The sequence below is a fragment of the Cnephaeus nilssonii genome (assembly GCF_951640355.1).
Source record: "Cnephaeus nilssonii genome assembly, chromosome: 7".
Classification (NCBI taxonomy): Eukaryota; Metazoa; Chordata; class Mammalia; order Chiroptera; family Vespertilionidae; genus Cnephaeus; species Cnephaeus nilssonii.
The window spans coordinates 70,414,883-70,433,394 of record NC_137078.1 but is presented as its reverse complement, the minus strand read 5'-3'; the positions used below and the strand labels follow the sequence as shown (position 1 = coordinate 70,433,394).

The window sequence follows — 18,512 nt, the reverse complement described above, 5'->3', positions numbered from 1 at the left end:
ACTTATAGTTCTTAGATATAGAAATATAAAAATAGTTGTTTTGGAATAATATTTTAGTGTATATTTTAATTTTACTTACTGCATTTTTGCTAATAAGTTGCCTTTAAAGAATGTATATAAAACCCCAAAAGGTTTCAGCACTCTATTATTAGTTGATTTGCTTCACTTTCTTACGTATGAAAATCAGTTATCAGATATTTTATGAAAATCAGTTTGGCAAAGGCACGTGTATTTTAAATTTTGCTTATTTTTTTATACGCAATGATTATTTTTTCTTCCACAAATGAGAATACAAGGTTTGTGAACTATAATGGTATTCTATTTTAAAGGTTTTTTTGTTTTATTAATACTTAAAGGTTTTTTGATTTTTATAGAGAGTTGAAGGGACGGGGAGAGATAGACAGAAACATCAATGTGAGAGAGAGACATTGATTGGTTGCCTCCAGCACACACCTCAATTGGTGCTGGGGATCGAACCTGCAACCTGAGACCCTTCGGTGCTCGGGCCGATACTCCAACCAATGAGCCACACCGGCCAGGGCATTAACTTTCCTACTTTTAAAGAGGCATATTCTGAACTTTAACTTGATAAATTGCAGAAAATAAAATATCCCAATGGACAGAAAATAAGCACTAACTACTTTGTTAATAAAAGAAAGTTTTAGCTAAGTCATGTTGCTTCAAGTACCGTATATACAATTGAAATATTAGCACCCAGGGTGCTGATTATATAGATTATGTGTCAACCAGGTGGAATATTACAAAAACAATTGGAATGTCGTCCAGTTTTATTGTTTTATCAATAATTACTTACTCACAGCTTAAATTTTTTAACGTAATTACTAAGCTGTGTTTCTTCATTTTTTGTAAGGGTACATCTATTGATTTTGTTTAGGTTGCAGTATTTAGGGTATATGGACTATTGAAAGGATGAAATAAATGGCAGAGTTTTAGAAAAGACTCTTAATTATACAGCTGTAGTTTATATTTCTTCTACTTTATAGATTTTTCTACCTGTAAACTTATATTAAGGTAGCTGCTTCTCCAATTTTAATTTTTTCTAATTATCTATGACAGTTTTCTAGAATTTTCTGATAAATATTTCATTTTAAAAAGCTTTGCGGGGGAGGAGGGCTCGGGGGTGGGCTAAAGGGGGCCAATAGGGGTGAAAAGGGACATATGTAATACTTTCAACAATAAAGAATTATTAAAAAAAGACAGCTTTGCAAAGCTGATAGAAATTCCTATGGTACTACTGTTAATTAGCCCACAGCCCAGCATTCCTACAAATAGAGGTTTCTGTATATAATTTTCATCAGAGTTCATAGCTAGGTAAATGTCCAGGCTAATCCTGGAGGAAGAAGCTAACTCTAGGATCTAGTCATCCTATATAATAAAAGGGTAATATGCAAATTGACTGAACAGCAGAATGACTGGAACTCCTTCAGCTCCTTGGCTCGCCCCTGAGCGGGCACCCAATCAGGTGGGGCTGGCCGGCAAGCTGCTCACAGCCCCTTGCCCTCAAGCGGGCACCCCACTCCGATTGGGGGTGGGGGCGGCTGGCAAACCGGCCACGGCCCCTCGCCCCAGCCAGCCCACCCCCTATGGCCCCCATCAGGGTTGGTCGGCTGGACCCCACCAGTGCACGAATTCGTGCACTGGGCCTCTAGTATTATAATAAAGAAAAAAGTTGTGATTTCCTTTACCATATGTGGGTTTTTTTTAAATAGTTGGAGAAAATTTCACTGTTTTAGCTACCTGTCTGTCTGAGAGTGTGTTGGAATAAATTTTAAATTGTGGCATAGGGTTTGAAGTTACATTTGTGGCCATAACGTAAGAGTTGTTCCTTGTATGAAGCAGATTTATTTTTAGAGTTCAGTTCTACAGTTTGGTTTCTTGAATACTTTGCTAATGTAATAAATTGAACCAGCTAGGCGAGCAAGGGTTCTAGGATTGATTAGTTCTGAAGATAGAAAATGTTTAGAGTGAAATGAAAGGTGCCACTTGAAATTTTTTTATACAATCACTAGAAGCCCGATGCATGAAGATTCGTGCTAGAATGGGCCTTCCTTTCCCTGGCTACCAGCACCACCTTTCTACTCCAGCCCCGGAGCCGCCTCTTTCCGCTTCGGCCCCGCCTTCCCACGCTGCCCAGAGGCCCTGAGAGACCAGGGGTGGGGCGGAATGCCTGCGTCGTTGCCATGGCGACGACACAATTGTCCCACCCGCCCCCAGTTGCTCGGCACCTGTGTATGCAAATTAACCACCATCTTTGTTTGGTTAGTTTGGATATCACTCCTGATTGGCTGGTGGGCATAGTGGAGGTATGGTCAATTTACATGTTTGTCTATTATTAGGTAAGATGCCCTGCATAGTGATATTTTTGGTCAACAATGGACTGCCTATACAATGGTGATCCCATAAGATTATAATAGATGGTAAACAAAAAAAGTTTGTTTTTGATGTCAAAAGAAAAGGTTGGACCTGACTATAGTGTGAATTTACTGCTAGCTAGCTCTGGGTGATTTAGATGAGGCTCAGCTTGCTGTTCACCAGCTGTGTGCCTAGCCACTGCTGGGTCTGGAGTTGACAAGGGAGCAAGAGCTGGGGAGGAGGGAGCCCATGCGTGCGCAGACACACACACACACACACACACACACACACACACACACTATCCTACACACACTCACTTCCTTTCCCTCTGTTTCTCTTTATCTCTTCCCTCACAGTCTGCTTCCTCCCTTCTTTCTCCCTTTCCCTCTCCTTCTCTTCCTTCCCCTCTTATTATTTCTCATATCAGTCTTTATCTCTGTGGTTCTCTTTTGATCTCTGCTCTCTCTTTTTTTCCCCTTCTCTCTATCCCCTCCTTCCTGCCTCCTCCTGATGTCTACTCACCCTCCAATGTTGTCCCATCCATAGCCCTTACTTTGCCCTGCAAATGCACACGCACACTTTTATACCATATTTTTACTGTATCTTTTCTATGATTAAATATACAAGTACTTAGCAAAATGTTATAGTTGCCTGCAGTATTCAGTACAGTAATGTATTGTACAGGCTTGTAGCCTAGAAACAATAGGCTATACCAGTGGTCGGCAAACCGCGGCTCACGAGCCACATGTGGCTCTTTGGCCCCTTGAGTATGTGGCTCTTCCACAAAATACCACGGCCTGGGCGAGTCTATTTTGAAGAAGTGGCATTAGAAGAAGTTTAAGTTTAAAAAATTTGGCTCTCAAAAGAAATTTCAATCGTTGTACTGTTGATATTTGGCTCTGTTGACATGAGTTTGCCGACTACTGGGCTATACCATATAGCCTTCATGTTTAGTAGGCTATACCATCTAGGTTTATGTAAGTGCACTCTGTGATGTTCGAAAAACTACAAAATCACCTGATGATGCATTTCTCAGAACATATCCCCTATTGTTAAGTGATATACAACTGTAATCTACTTAGTTAAAGATCTTAGTAGATTAAATAGTAATGCATGTATTTCATTTGGGGACTGATAAAACTATTGGAATTAATCTATGCCTTTTTTCATCTCCTGGTATTTTATTTTACATCATCAGGTAAAGCTAATCCTTGATAATACCATTTTAGTGGGGAAGAAAGTTTAAAAGTGGTTGGCTTAAAATACGTTTTATACATTTAACAATGCATTTCATTAACATGCTTTTCCCCCAGCCCCAGTCTTCTGAAAGCACAGGTTATCAGAACTGAGTTACATAAAATATTCTGTTTGGACCTGCTTTCTAAGTAATGATGAAGCTCCTCAATAGTTTATTAGATTAGATTACTATTATTAATATTATTATTTTTGCCTTTGTTTAGCCACCAACGATAGTATGCAGCATCTGCAAAAAGGATGGCCATTCCAAAAATGATTGCCCGGAGGATTTCAGGAAAATTGACTTAAAACCTCTGCCACCAATGACAAATCGATTTCGGGAAATACTTGACTTAGTATGTAAAAGATGTTTTGGTAAGTCTTTTATTATTAGAACTGAGACTAATTTCTTTCTTAGATTTTGATATTTGTTTATTTGTTTTATTATTTAAAAACCATTTGCTTACATTTGTTTTGGTAGAGGTTTTTGAATAGTTTAGAGACCCAACTATAAATATTTACTAAATGTCTACTGTGTGCAGGACACTGTGATAAATGCCAAGGGGAATACAGAGACCCTATGTGTTGCTTTTAAGAAGCTTAGACTCTGGATCTGTGCTGTCTCATATGGCTATATGTGGCTATTTAAATTTAAATTAATTAAAATGAACTGAAATAAACAATTAAGTTCCTCAGTTATACCAGCCACATCTCAAGTACTGAATAGCTACATGTGTCTAGTAACTACTGTATTGGACAGTCTAAATAGAGAACTTTTTTTTTAATCCTCACCTGAGGATTTTTTTTCCATTGATTTTTAGAGAGAGTGCAAGGGAGCAAGGGGGTGCGGGAGAGAGAAACATCAATGTGAGAGAGGCGCATTGATTGGTTACTTCACCCATGCACCCCAACTGGGGCTGTGGTTCGAATCTGCAACCCAGGTACATGCCCTTGACTGGGATCAAACTTGAGGCCCTTTGGTGTGCAGGCTGACACTAAAACCACTGAGAAACACTGGCCAGGGCTAGATAGAGAACATTTTTATCAATTGCAATGTTCTTACACAGAGCTGCTCTAGATGAATGTATAAGACACGTATAAACATTGCCATAATTGGAAGCATTATGCATTACTTGCTGTAGTAGTGGTAAAGAAAATGCAATGCAAACACAATTTTAACTGGGATGGATCAGAGGAATTGGAATTAATGATGTGACATTTGAGTTGGAACTTGAGATATAGGAGATTATTCATAAAACCAAAGGGTGTTTAATTTGTCTGAGAGAATAATTACCTTAGGTTTGGTAGAATATAAGAAAGGCAATAGAGGCAGATAAGGATAAAGATATTTTGAGGAAATCCTTACATACAGGGGTGGGCAAAAGTAGGTTTACAGTTGTTTGTGTGGAAAAACATGTAATACAAGAAAAATAATACTGTTTTGCATGCTCACAACTGTACACCTTTTGCCCACCCCTATACCTTATTCAACACACATTTATAGTATATCTGGGATGAATCTTCACTCAGTAAACATTTTTTAAAAATTAATTAATTTTTTAAAATTAAAGTTATTGGGGTGACATAGCAAATATTTCTAAATTATTTGCTGTGTCCAGGTAAGATAAAGTTTCTGATGTAACATTTTATCCTTCCTTATTTTCATTTCCTGCCAGGCAACCACTTACCTGCTTTTTGTTACTGTAGATTAGTTTGCATTTTCTGTTTTATATTTTTTTAAAAAAAATCATTTTTACTGATTTTAGAGAGGAAGGGAGAGGAGAGAGAGAGATAGAAACATCAATAATGAGAGAGAATCATTGACTGGCTGCCTCCTGCATAATTGGGGATCTAGCCCGCAACCAGAGCATGTGCCCTGACTGGGAATGGAAGTGTGACTTCCTGGTTCGTAGGTCGACGCTCAACCACTGAGCTACTGTGGCCGAGCAGTTTGCATTTTCTAGAGTTCTATATAAATAGAATCACAAAGCATGTACTCTTTTTTTTTTTTTTTTGCGAGGGGAGGGGAAAAGGTCTGACTTCTTTTACTTAGCATAATTATTTTGAGATTCATCCATATTGTGTGTATCAATGATGATTTATTCCTTTTTATTGCTGAATTATGTTCCATTATATGGATGTACCACAATTTGTTTACCCATTCACCTGTTGATGAATACTTGGTTTGTTTCTAAATTTTATTACAAATAAATCTGCAATATACTTTCATGTATAAGTCTGGGTATATACATATGCTTTACTTTCTCTTGGGTAAATATCTAAGAGTTGAATGGTTCAATCATCGCACATTTTTTATAATGTAATATAATTTATTACCTTTGTTTGTATTTATTTAGTTACTTATCTCAATATGGACTCATGGATATTTTATACTTTGGGTTTTAATCCAATACCACTTACTTTGTTGCTCAAATTGTTACAGATTTGGCTATTGGGAGCTCTTTCAGTTGGTTCAAGTGTCCCTTTATAAATCCCCATCAGTGTATGGGTTTTGCTTGTTGATTTTTTAGCACTTTCTTACTTTTCTGGCATTACAAATGTTCCAGGTCATCATATATATATTTCCTGCATTTCTCCCAAGAGCCCTGGTTTCTTTTATTGGATAATGGTATTAGAAACCAAGGATGCCTGTTATTACTGGACTAGAGGCCTAGTGCACGAAATTCATGCACGGGGGAGAGGGAGTCCCCTCAGTCCAGCCTGCACCCTCTCCAAACCGGACCCCTCGGGGGATGTCCGACTGCCAGTTTAGGATCAGGCCTAAACCAGCAGTTGGATATCCCTCTCACAATCCAGGACAACTGGCTCCTAACTCCTCACCTGCCTGCCTGCCTGATCACCCCTAACTGCGCCCCCTGCTGGCCTGGTCACCCCCAGCTGCCCCCCCTGCCAGTTTAGTTGCCACCAACTGCCCACCCCCCACTGACCTGGTTGCCCCAATTGTCTCCCCACTGACCTGGTCACCCCACACTGCCCCCTCTGCCAGCCTGGTTGCCCCTCACTGCCCCCGCCCGCATGCCTGGTCACACTCAACTGCCCCCCCTGCTGGCCTGGTCGCCCCACGCAGCCTGCTGCTCAGTTGTTAGGTCGCCCCTCACTAACCCCCCTGCTGGCCTGGTCACCCAACGCAGACTGCTGCTCGGTCGTTTGGTCGCCCCTCGCCCCCCTGCCGGCCTGGTCACTTGGTTGCTTGGTTGTCCCTCACTAACCCACCTGCTGGCCTAGTCGCCCCACGCAGCCTGTTTGGTCATCCGTTCGGTTGTGATGGTCGCTTAGGCATATATATATATATATATATATATATATATATATATATAATGTATATATGAATAAATATATACTAGAGGCCTGGTGCATGAAAATTCATGCACTGGAGGGGGCGTCCCTCAGCCTGGCCTGACCTTTCTCACAGTCCAGGAGCCCTCAGGGTCGGGAGGTGACCTGGCAATCAGGGGAAGGCGACGCCCCATCACACATCTTCTGCTGCCACTGCTGGCAGTACAAGCCTCAGCTGGCCCTGGTTACCTGAGCCTCAGGCGGCCCTGGGTGGCTGGGCAGCCGCCATCTGAGGCTTGCCTGTACCTCGGGCTGGCCCTAGGCGTCTGGGGGGCTGAGGGGACTGGCGGACTCCAGAGGCAGGCGTGTGGAGTGGCCGGTCCTGCCTGGGGGCAGGCCTGGCCTTGCCGCACGCCTGCCGCCTTAGTGGGGCTGAGGGGACTGGGCACTGCCATCTTGTAGCTGTGGGTACTGCCATCTTTGAGGGTGGGGCAGCCAATTAGCATATTCCCCCCTTATTGGCTATGGATGCCGCCATCTTTGAGGGTGGGGCAGTCAGTTAACATATTCCCCTATTGGCTGTGGATGCTGCCATCTTTGAGGGTGGGGCAGTCAGTTAGCATATTTCTTCCTTATTGGCTGTGGGCACTTCCATCTTTGTGATGGTGTGAGGGTCAATTAGCATATTCCCTCTTTATTAGATTAGACTGTTGCTTCTAGGCCCTCACAGCAAGAAAATGTGTGTATACTAACATATATACATATATGTGTATATATGTATACGTGTATGTGTATATATATATATATATATATATATATATATATATATACACACACACACACATCTATGAATATTTCTATATGTAACCATCTTATCTACATTAAGCTAAACATTACTTTCTACTGATGTATCCAACTCTAATACATTATTACATGGCTCATTCTAGCCTCTTCTAATCTGTAAATTTCCACTCCAATAGTGAGAAATCTGGCTCCCACCATCTGCCACATATTTATTTAGTTGTTCCATTTAAGTACATATCTATAGCATTATCGGAACTGTTATCCTGTACTCCTGTGGAAAACAACTTTATCAATTAGAGTACAGTGCTTATATGCAGTTGCTTTTGCTTTTAGTCTTATAGACTCCACTAATTTTCAAAGTTATTTAGGTTAGCACCTTTTCCTACACTCCCTTGAGTGAAGTTGTCTTATCTATATACACTGAGTGGCCAGATTATTACGATCTCTGAACGCATAATAATCTGGCCACTCAGTGTGTGTGTGTGTATAAAACAGGTCCAGTGCATGAATTCGTGCATGGGTGCGGTCCGGCCAGCCTGGTCAGGGGGAGGGGACATGGATGGTTGGCCAGCCTGCCTGCTGGTCAAACTCCTGGTTGAGGGGACAATTTGCATATTAGCCTTTTATTATATAGGATATACACTGAGTGGCCAGATTACTATGCATTCAGATATCATAATAATCTGGCCACTCTGTATATAAAAGCCCAGCGACCGAACGGCGGAACGACCAGAACGACCACCGGGAGCTGCCCCCTGGTGGTCAGTGTGCTCCCACAGTGGGAGCGCTGCTTAGCTGACCGGGATGAACGGCGCTCCCACAGCGGGCTGATCCCTGCAGGCCACGCCCCCCACCTGCGCATGAATTCGTGCACCAGGCCTCTAGTACATTTATAATACCATTAGATTTTTTTAGTTATAACCTGCATTCCATCCTGAGATTGCCTGACCTCCTAGATGAATTTTTAAGATTTGCATATTGTAAAGTTCACTATTTTGTGCTACAGAGTTTTATGGGTTTTGACAAGTGCATCATATGTGTTACCATTAGAGTATCCTACAAAATAGTTCACTACTCTAAGAAAAGAATAATCACATGTATTTCAGCTAATCAAATTGCAAGTGCTGATACATTTGTTTTGCAAAAGCTGAGTATTAGTTTAATTCATTATAGTTAATTACTGTTCCCATTACCTATTAACTCCTGGGGATACATCTGGAGGAGGAGACAGGAAAAAAGACTATTCTTAAGGAATACAAGGTGGGGCAAAAGTAGGCTTACAATTGAGAATACCCGAAACACAGAGTTTATACTTATATTATTCTTTATTATTATTTTCCATATGAACAACTATAAACCTACTTTTGCCCCATCCTATATATGGTCTTATTTTAAAAAATAAGGTGAATATAAATGAAACAACTAGAAAACTAAAAAGACAGTGTAAATTAAACTGATAAGTAGTTTGGAGAACTAAGGAAATTTAGTTAAGGAAATGTCTTTGAAGACTCATTGAGTAAAGCAACTTATAGGGAAGATGTGAATCTTGGACCAGGAATTTGTGGCAACTGTTAGATTTGAAGGTCAGGTACCTAGTGTAGTCTTACCACGAGGGAAGAACAAGCATGTGTATGGGAGAGAGTAGAATGTCTGAAGAAAACGATTTTAAATAATTTGTAGAAGTAAATATATTTTGTAGATATTTCATAAGGAAAATGATCATGTGAAATGAACATAGATCTATAAAAATTATCTTTTTGCTGTTTTCTGCCCCTTCCTTCCCTAGTAACATTTATAACTTTATATTCATAGAAGTTGACAAATAATAAAGTTTAAGTAAAGTTTTTAGGGTAAAAAAAAAAGAAGATATTTTCAGATTTTATTTTTCTTACTTTTCTTTTTTTTTTTCAATTTAGATGAGTTGTCACCACCTTTCTCTGAACAACACAACAGGGAACAAATTTTAATGGGCTTGGAAAAGTTTATTCAAAAAGAATATGATGGTATGTCATATGTTAAAAATTGATGCTTTTGTTACTATAGTCACTTGATCTGAGTTTCATTCATTTTTTTAAAAAGTGTTTATTGAATGTTATGTGTTAGATACTATTCTAGGTGCTGGGGATACAGTGCTAATAAAAGAGGTGAAACCTGCTCTCATGAAGCTTATATTAAGAGGGGGAGACATAGTCAAGTGAAAAAATATGTATTTAATATAAGATCAGGAAATAAATGCTATTAAAGTTCAGGAGTTAAAAGGATAGTAATGGGGTGTTATGGTAGTTCTTTCTGATAAAGTGACATTTGAGCAGAGCCATAAATAATATGAAGGAGCAAGTAATATGATTCTCTAAGGAGAGAACATTCTAGAAAGAAAGAGTAACAAATATAAACACCCCAAGATTGGATTATATTTGGTATGTTTGAAGGTCAGCCAGGATGTCAGTGTGGCTAGAGTGGAGTGAATGAAGTGACTGTACTAGAAAGATGAGGTTAGAGAGGTAGCCTAGAGACTGGATCATTAGGGCCTTATAGATGTTGATAGAAGGACTTTGAATTTTATTTTGAGTAATGAGAAGCTTCTGGAGGATTTTAACACTTAAGTGACATGATCTGAGAGAACAGAGTATAGATTCATAAGAATGGAAGCAAGCAGAATATTTAAGAGGCTGCTGCATAGATTCAGATGAGATATAACAGTGATTAGAAAGAGTAGATGAGAAGTGGTCAAATTTAGGATATATCTTGAATGTAGAGCCAATAGGATTTGCTGATGCATTGCATGTTAGATGTAAGGAAAAGGAGTCAAGGATGGTTTCAAGGTGTTTACCTCAATAGTTGGGTGGTGCTATTTAACTGAGATGGCAAAAATAGCAAAAGGAGCAGGTTTTGAGTATAGGGGTGAAGAATCAAGAGTTCTGTAGCCAAGTATTTTAGAAAAGAATAAAGAGTTGATTTATAATCAGAATGAAGTATTTTTAAAAGACAATCTGTAATGTGCTATAAAATTTCATATTTGAATTATATTTGCTGTTATGTAAAATATTGACCCAATCTAAAGTCCCTGTTTTATTAAACTGATGCACATTTTTATTTGCTCATGAACATAACTTCTTTTATATCTCAGTTATCGTTGAAATTTTAGGTTAGAGTATCAGAACTGAAAGGGGGGATTAAGTTTTGAAAATATAGAGTTTGTTATCTAAATGTATAGCGTATAAGAATTACTAGGGAGAAAAACCTGATCCTGTTAAGTCACAGCTGGTTTGAAGTGGTATCTGTAATGAATGATACTAAGAATGAGAAGATAGTCCTATCATAATTTATATCAAATGGATTAATGTCTCACTTTTGGAGGAGAATTAATTCTATTTACTAAGGTGATATTTATAGGACTACTTGAATTGTGCCTTAAAAAAAAAACACAAAAACCAACTAGTTTATTTCCAAGACATGAATCTCTAAGTATTGGTCTTAACTATTGGTAGTGATGTTGAGAATGAATAAAAGTGGATGAATTTATGAGATAGTTAAGTTGGAAGAAGCTAAATGACTTGGTTTTTTTGGATGTGGAGGAGTTCAGAATCACATATATTTCTGACTTGGGCAACTGAGTGGATGATGATACTATTTTCTGAGAAGGATTATAGATATAATAGTAGATTTGAGATGAAGTGATAGTTTAGTTTTAACTTGTTGAATTTATGATGTCTGGAAAAAATGGAAGAAGCAGATACATGGGTGTGGGAACTTGAGCAAAAGATCTGCACTTTAGATGAGTGTGGTTTTGGAAATTCTCAGTATATCTGTCAATGGTAGGTAATTTAGGGCATAAAATGTGGACAAGATCGTTTGTGTTAGGCTATATGTAGGTAATAGAAGACTCCTCTTTCCTGCTAATTATAAAACTTTTGACTTTTTTTCCCTTAGAAAAGGCAAGATTGTGCTTATTTGGCTCTTCTAAGAATGGATTTGGATTTCGTGATAGTGATCTGGATATTTGTATGACCCTGGAAGGCCACGAAAATGCAGAGGTAAGAGTTAGTGTTTGGAAAGAGATGAGGAAGTTTATTTTCTTCTAGTGATTAATCTGTTTTTAATTTTGTCTGTAGTATTGATAAAAATATATGGTGTCATTCTTTGTGTAAATATATTAGCTATAGCAGTGTTTGAAATGTAAGGTCATATTATTATTTTAAGAGACATTAAAATATTTAAATAAGTAAATTTACTGTTTGAGTAATTTTATAATGCAAAAAGCATGTCACTGAGAGTTACAGGTGCTTGTAATAAATTGTTGGAAAAAGTTAATGTACCATAGAGTTGGAATTTTTTTCTTTAGAACCAATGAGAAGTTGGTGCTTCAGTTTGGTAGTGAACATTGATCTCACTATCTTTTCATACCTCTTCCATTAGGTCATGTCTTTGTATTACTAGAGATAGAAAAGAAAGGTAGACATATAATTTATAAATTGCTTGTGTTCTACAAGTTCATTGCAATTTTGGGGTACTTGGAACACATTTTTTTCTATAGAAGCAATGTTATAAATTATTTGTACTAATATAGCTTTACAGTGAAAAAGGCTGATAGGAAAAAAATGGATTCGAAATATGGTGTTAGAGGAGAGCTCTATGAATACCCTTGGACCACCAGAAAGACAAAAGGGGGTCCTAGAACAAATTAAACCTAAAACATTGCTGGAGGCAAAAATGATAAAACTGAAGTTTTCCTACTTTGGGCATATCATGAGAAAGTCAGGGTTCTTTAGAAATGTCAAACATGCTGTGAGAAATAAAAGTCAGCAGGAAAAGAGGATGGTTTGACTTTATAGAAGAAACCCATAGGCATGAGTCAAAAGGAGCTGAGTAGGGCTATTGAGGTCAGGACATTGTGGACATTCATAGGGTCTCCAGGATTTAGAGCCAACTCAATAGCACGTAATATATAAGATAGCTTTTAGAAACTCATTTTTCAGTGAGGAGGGAAATTGAAATTTGTTGAGTCCCTTATATACACTTTTACATACATTATCTCATTTCACTCTTACAACCACCTTTGAGGTAGAAAATTTCCCCCATTTTACAGATGAGGAAACTGGGGCTTTGAAAGATAAACTTACTTGCCCACGTTCACAGCTAGTAAATGATGGAGCTGGGATTCATACCCAGGTCTGTCTGACTCCAGAGTTCATCTTCTTTTCATTGTATCTCACAGCTTCTCTGTAATTTATTTAACCCAAAGTGTAGCTGAAATATAGTACTAACGGTTCTGTAGACCTAACCACTACTTTCTGAAATTGAAAGTTTTCTGAGTTCTACCATGAGATGCCAGGAGCAGACCTTCCTCCAGAGCACTTTCATCAGTGGGAATGGGTAGTTAGGCCTTTCTTCTTTGTGTACCAGGCCTCAATAGTGGGAACAAGATTGTCCAAGTTCCAGTAAAGAAAGGGGCTGATTGGACAAGGAAAAGTATCTCAGGCCTTCCTAGCAGCAACTAGAAAAGGAGGGGATCCCTATAGTTGCTCATTCCCTTACTAGCATAGTTATTGCTATTTATAGTTACTACTTACAAGATTGGGGTGAGGCCAAGCTTCTGGCCATCTGCAGTGGTGTCAGTATAGCCTCTGTTGTATTATAAAAGAATTCAGCAGCATAGTGAACCTATGTGTTTCTGAAATAGTTTTTTCAAAAAGTGGTTTTAGAATTGTTAGAACCAGAGTAGAGATGGCAGTGATGTCTGATAGATCCTTGTTTCTGGCCCTAAGAAATTGCTTCTGGTGTTTATTAACATCTTCTTCTTCTATAAAGAAACTGAAAAGTTGTAAAATATTTTAGTTCTTTTTAACTAACTTCTATTCACGTTCCATCTACCTGGAGAGATGCCCCTTTCCATTTTGAAGATCAAGAATTGAGGGAATAGAAAATAATTTTTATCCAGGGAAGAGGTTAGAGTTTTAGGTATCTCCTTTATGAAATTTAATAATCAGACTTCTAATTAGTAAGGGTTTATGTATTACATGTAATCTGTGGAAGGTTGAAACAGTGAAAAATAATAATTATTTTTCAGATGAGCCATAATTGAAAAGGATTAGAGTTTTAGGTATCTGCTATATAAAATTTAATAATCAGACTGCTAAGTAGTAAGGGTTTATGTATTACATGTAATCTGTGGAAGGTTGAAACAGTGAAAAATAATAATTTTTTTCAGATGAGCCATAATTGAAAATTTAAAATTTATCATACATTTACAGTCTTGCATAATAAGGAAAATAACCTCTTATTTTATTTGTGTGTTAATTAGTAAATAAAGTTTCCCTTGAAATCCCCTAGTTAAGCTGCAATGGCTACTGCTTTCTTGAAGCTAAAAAGAGCATGTTGGGGATATGCAAAAGTGATTTTAGTAGTAAGTGTGGGCATTGATGTAAATACCCTTTAACTCAGTACAGTAAATGCATAATGCCATTATCTTCCCAGTTTCTTATATCATGGATAGTATTACCATATCAACTCTGCTGTCTAGTTTTTAAAAAGTCAACATTTAAATATGCAGAGATAAGAATTTCCTTGAAGAAGTAGATGCTGGTTACAGTAGGATTATCTTTCTTTTATTGGTCAACATAATAATAAAAAGCTCACAGACTTAAAGTGCTTATTTTGTGCCAAGCATGCTGCTGAATGCTTTACATACATGTCTCATGTAATCTCTCTAATTACATGAGAGATTATAATTATCTCAATTTTATAGAATAGTAGCATGAAGCTCAGAGGGGTTAAGAATCTGGAAAAAGTCACATGGCTAGTCAGTACTTAATTTAAGATTTGAATTCAAATTTGTTTAAGTTCAGAGCCTATGTTCTTAATCACTAAATTGTTTTGCCTTCCCCAAGCCTACCTGTAGTTGTTTCTTCACATATTTGAAAACATTATCCTCTTGTCTTTGTGCTTCTCAAACTTTAATGTGGACGTGAATTACTTGGGGATCTTGATAAAATGTGAATTATATTCAGTAGCTTGAGATGGGGCCTGAGATTCCGCATTTCTTTTGTTTCCAGATGATGCTGATCCTGCAGGTCCTTGGACCATATACTTAAGTAGAAGGTTACATAGAGCTTATAGCTAGAGATTTTAAATGCTAGTATTAAATGCCTAGATTAAAGTAGAATTTGTACAATGCCTAATTGAGTCAGACACATTTTTATTTATTTTATTTTCTTCCTTTTTTTCTTTAGAAATTAAATTGTAAGGAAATAATAGAAAATTTGGCAAAAATTCTTAAGAGACATCCAGGTATGAATTTTAACTTATAACTTTAAAACAACAGAAAATATTTTTTAGCTTTGTGAAAATTATTTAACTTAGTGAAGTTTTATTTTTTAATCAGGTTTAAGAAATATTTTGCCTATAACTACTGCCAAAGTGCCTATAGTAAAATTCGAACATAGACGAAGTGGTTTAGAAGGCGATATCAGTTTGTATAATACATTGGTAAGTTTTTCTTTATAGACCCAGGTATGTTTACACTTGTCATTGAAAAAGTTTATAGATTGTTGACTATATGTTTCTATTTAAAGCTTTCAAATGTGAGTGGTTTAAGGGAAAAAATTAATCATCTTGATATTTTCTTCAGATTGAAAATTAGTTTTTGGCTTATTTATAGGTATTTTAAGTTTACATTTATATGTTCCATTTGGGGTGTATTCTCTTGTTTTACCTAATTTTTAATAAATTTGAAATGATTTCAAATATGTAATTATTTTTCAGGCTCAACATAACACAAGAATGCTAGCTACTTATGCAGCTATTGATCCTAGAGTGCAGTACTTGGGATATACTATGAAAGTGTTTGCTAAGGTATGTATTAAAAAATTAATGATCTGCTTTGTTGTAAGACTCATGATTGTTCAAGTGAAACATACTGATGTCACACTTGTGAAAAATAATTTCTGAGTTTTGTTTACCTGAACTTTTTTTAAAATTAATTTTTATTTATTTATTTTTTATTTATTTTTTTTAAATTTCTTTATTGGTTATGGTGTCACATAATTGTCCTCATCCCCCTATTCCCATCCCGAACCCCTCCCCACGTATGCCCCCACTCCCCTGTTGTCCATGACCACTGGTTAGGCTTATATGTATGCATACAAGTCCTTTGGTTGATCTCTTCCCCTTTCCCCCACTACCTGAACTTTTTAAAAGAAGCACTTAATGTTAAATGGTTTAAATTATACTTCAGTCTGCAGGCCGACGCTCTATCCACTGAGCTAAACTGGTTAGGGCTTTAAATTATACTTATTTGAGTAGGGTGATTCTTCGTTTTTTCCTGTGCATGTTCCAGTTCCATATGTAACTAGAAAATTTGTCATTGGCAAAATTTCTCAAAGTGATAATGATTTTCAACCCCAATATCAGATTTCCTAACCCAGAGATTCTTAACTAGGATGGTAAGCCAACTCCCATGCCTAAAATCGTATTTGATAGAGCTGCTTTTCTGGGTTCACCTCATAAACTATCTCCAACATGACAGTTCAGTGCTCCTATGGAGTTTTAGTAATGAAACCAAGTGATTCATGTCAAGGAAATCATTCCTTTCCCTTAAAATAATATCAGCTAAAGCTTTACTCAAGGGAAGTCTCTGGAGGGTTCATTTTGTGTGTTTTTATTAATTTTTTAAATAACCACGTGGTTCAGAATTCAAAACATCTAAAGGGGTTTATGGTGGAGCCCTAGCCAGTTTGGCTCAGTGGATAGAGCTTCGACCTGTGGACTGAAGGGTCCCAGGTTCGATTCCGGTCAAGGGCACATGCCCAGGTTTCGGGCTTGATCCCCAGAAGGGGGCATGCAGGAGTCAGCCAATCAATGATTCTCTCTCATCATTGATGTTTCTATCTCTCCCTCTCCCTTCCTCTCTGAAATCAATACAAATATATTTTTAAAAAATAAATAAAGGGGTTTATGGTAGAAAATCTACCTTCCACATCTGTCTTTTAGCCTATCAGTACCTCTTGCTGGAGGCACCCATTGTCAAAAGTTCTTCCAGAAAGATACCAGTACTGAAATTTCCTACCTCATTCTTATTACAGGTATAAAGACATTGAAAACAGTGTTTTGCACTTTGCTTTTTTTACTGAGCAATAGATGTTGGAAATTATTTTTTATGAGTATAAAATAGTTTCTTTGTTCTTTTTTAATGACTATATATTTTTCTATTGTGTGAATACTCATTAGTTTTTAAAATCTGTGCTGTACTGACACCTTAAGTTGTTTCTGATTTTTTGCTATTAAAACAGTGTCACAATGAAAACACTTCTTATTTAGTCATTTTACATGGGGGTTTTATCGCATATTTGCTGGATAAATTATTAGAACAGAGCTGCTAAGTTAAACGAAATTGCTCTTGTAATTTTGATATTGCCAAATTATTCTTAATAGGATTTATGCTAACTTATACATCTGTATGTGTAAATACCTGTTTACCCACACCCTCTATGACAGTTTGTTATTGAACTTTTGGATATTTGCCAGTTTGATGAGTTGAGAAAAAATTGTGTCTCAAACTAGCCAGTATTTTGCATGGAATAAGATCCTGAAGTTTTTTCAATCATTGTTATGTTTCTTTAGCGATGTGATATTGGAGATGCTTCCAGGGGAAGTTTATCTTCATATGCTTATATCCTTATGGTGCTGTACTTTCTGCAGCAGAGAAAACCACCTGTTATCCCAGTTCTACAAGAGGTAGGTGTTTAAGAAAATTGTAAAGAAGTTTCTTGTGAAAACAATCCATCTAAACACACAGATCTTGCTCAGTTCATGAGATTATGAAGGATTTTTTTCATCATGACATCCTAAGTTTTCTTAGGATGTTTCATGCTACTATTTCTAAGTTTTCTTCTATTAGTGGTATAATCAAACAATGAATCTTTTAAAAAAGTTTTTATGGGAAAATATAGACTACCAAAAGAATAATAGATGAACAGTACTATTGAATATCTTTTGCAACATTTTTGTATTTTACAGTCAGAATGCTGCAGATCATTATGAAATTTATATAGCCATCTATGAACTCATAAATTAGTCTCTCGGATGCAAATACATAAGTTTTTTCTCTTCAGAGTATTCTCTCTCCTTTTGCTTGACAAAGAAGCGTGATTTATTCCTTTTTATATTTTGGTCAACTTCGTGAATTTTGGTTGAGAGAAAACCCAAGGAAATGCTTCCTCATCTCTGTAGAGTCATGTTAATTGCATTAAATACAAGAATATGCATCAAAAGAAACAGATTTTACTCATATTCACTCAGACTTGGTGACTCAGAGTCCCTTTTTGTAGCCAATTTATATTCTCTGAAATAGGTACAAAGGAGTTCTTTTAAAAAAGAAATGTTTTTATTGATTTTAGAGATAGAGGAAGGGAAAGGGAGAAAGAGAGTGTGCATCGATCAGCTGCCTCCTGCACACTCCCTACTAGGGATTGAGCCCACAACCCTGGGCATGTGTCCTGACTGGGAATTGAAGTGGCATCTTCTCAGTGCATGGGACAATGCTCAACTGAGCCACACTGACTGGGGCAAGTACAGAGGAGTTTTTAGTCATCCATCTGTTCCTCCTCATTTTTGGCACAAAGTGGATTTGCAAACATTAGGGAGGATCCAGTTCTAATTTCTTAGACAGGTCATTAGGTCATTATTTTGAGGAAGGAGAGAAGCATCAGAATTGCCTGGTAAATCACATATTCTAATTTCACATAAACTTTGATAGTCATGTCAAAGAAGAAAATCACAAAATAGCAAGCCATATGGTGGGTGTC

At 37.2% G+C, this 18,512-nt stretch overlaps 1 protein-coding gene across 6 annotated transcripts in view; it reads left to right on the top strand.

The window, feature by feature from the left end:
* The window catches only part of TUT4 (terminal uridylyl transferase 4), a 130,259-nt gene that overhangs the window by 91,235 nt on the left and 20,512 nt on the right, over window positions 1-18,512 (top strand). For all 6 annotated transcript variants that reach the window (XM_079776916.1, XM_079776918.1, XM_079776915.1 and 3 more), the window contains 7 exons: window positions 3,834-3,984; window positions 9,627-9,713; window positions 11,641-11,744; window positions 14,940-14,997; window positions 15,092-15,195; window positions 15,472-15,561; window positions 17,329-17,442. In XM_079776916.1, the coding sequence (XP_079633042.1) occupies window positions 3,834-3,984; window positions 9,627-9,713; window positions 11,641-11,744; window positions 14,940-14,997; window positions 15,092-15,195; window positions 15,472-15,561; window positions 17,329-17,442 (708 nt within the window). The remainder of the gene's footprint in view (window positions 1-3,833; window positions 3,985-9,626; window positions 9,714-11,640; window positions 11,745-14,939; window positions 14,998-15,091; window positions 15,196-15,471; window positions 15,562-17,328; window positions 17,443-18,512) is intronic.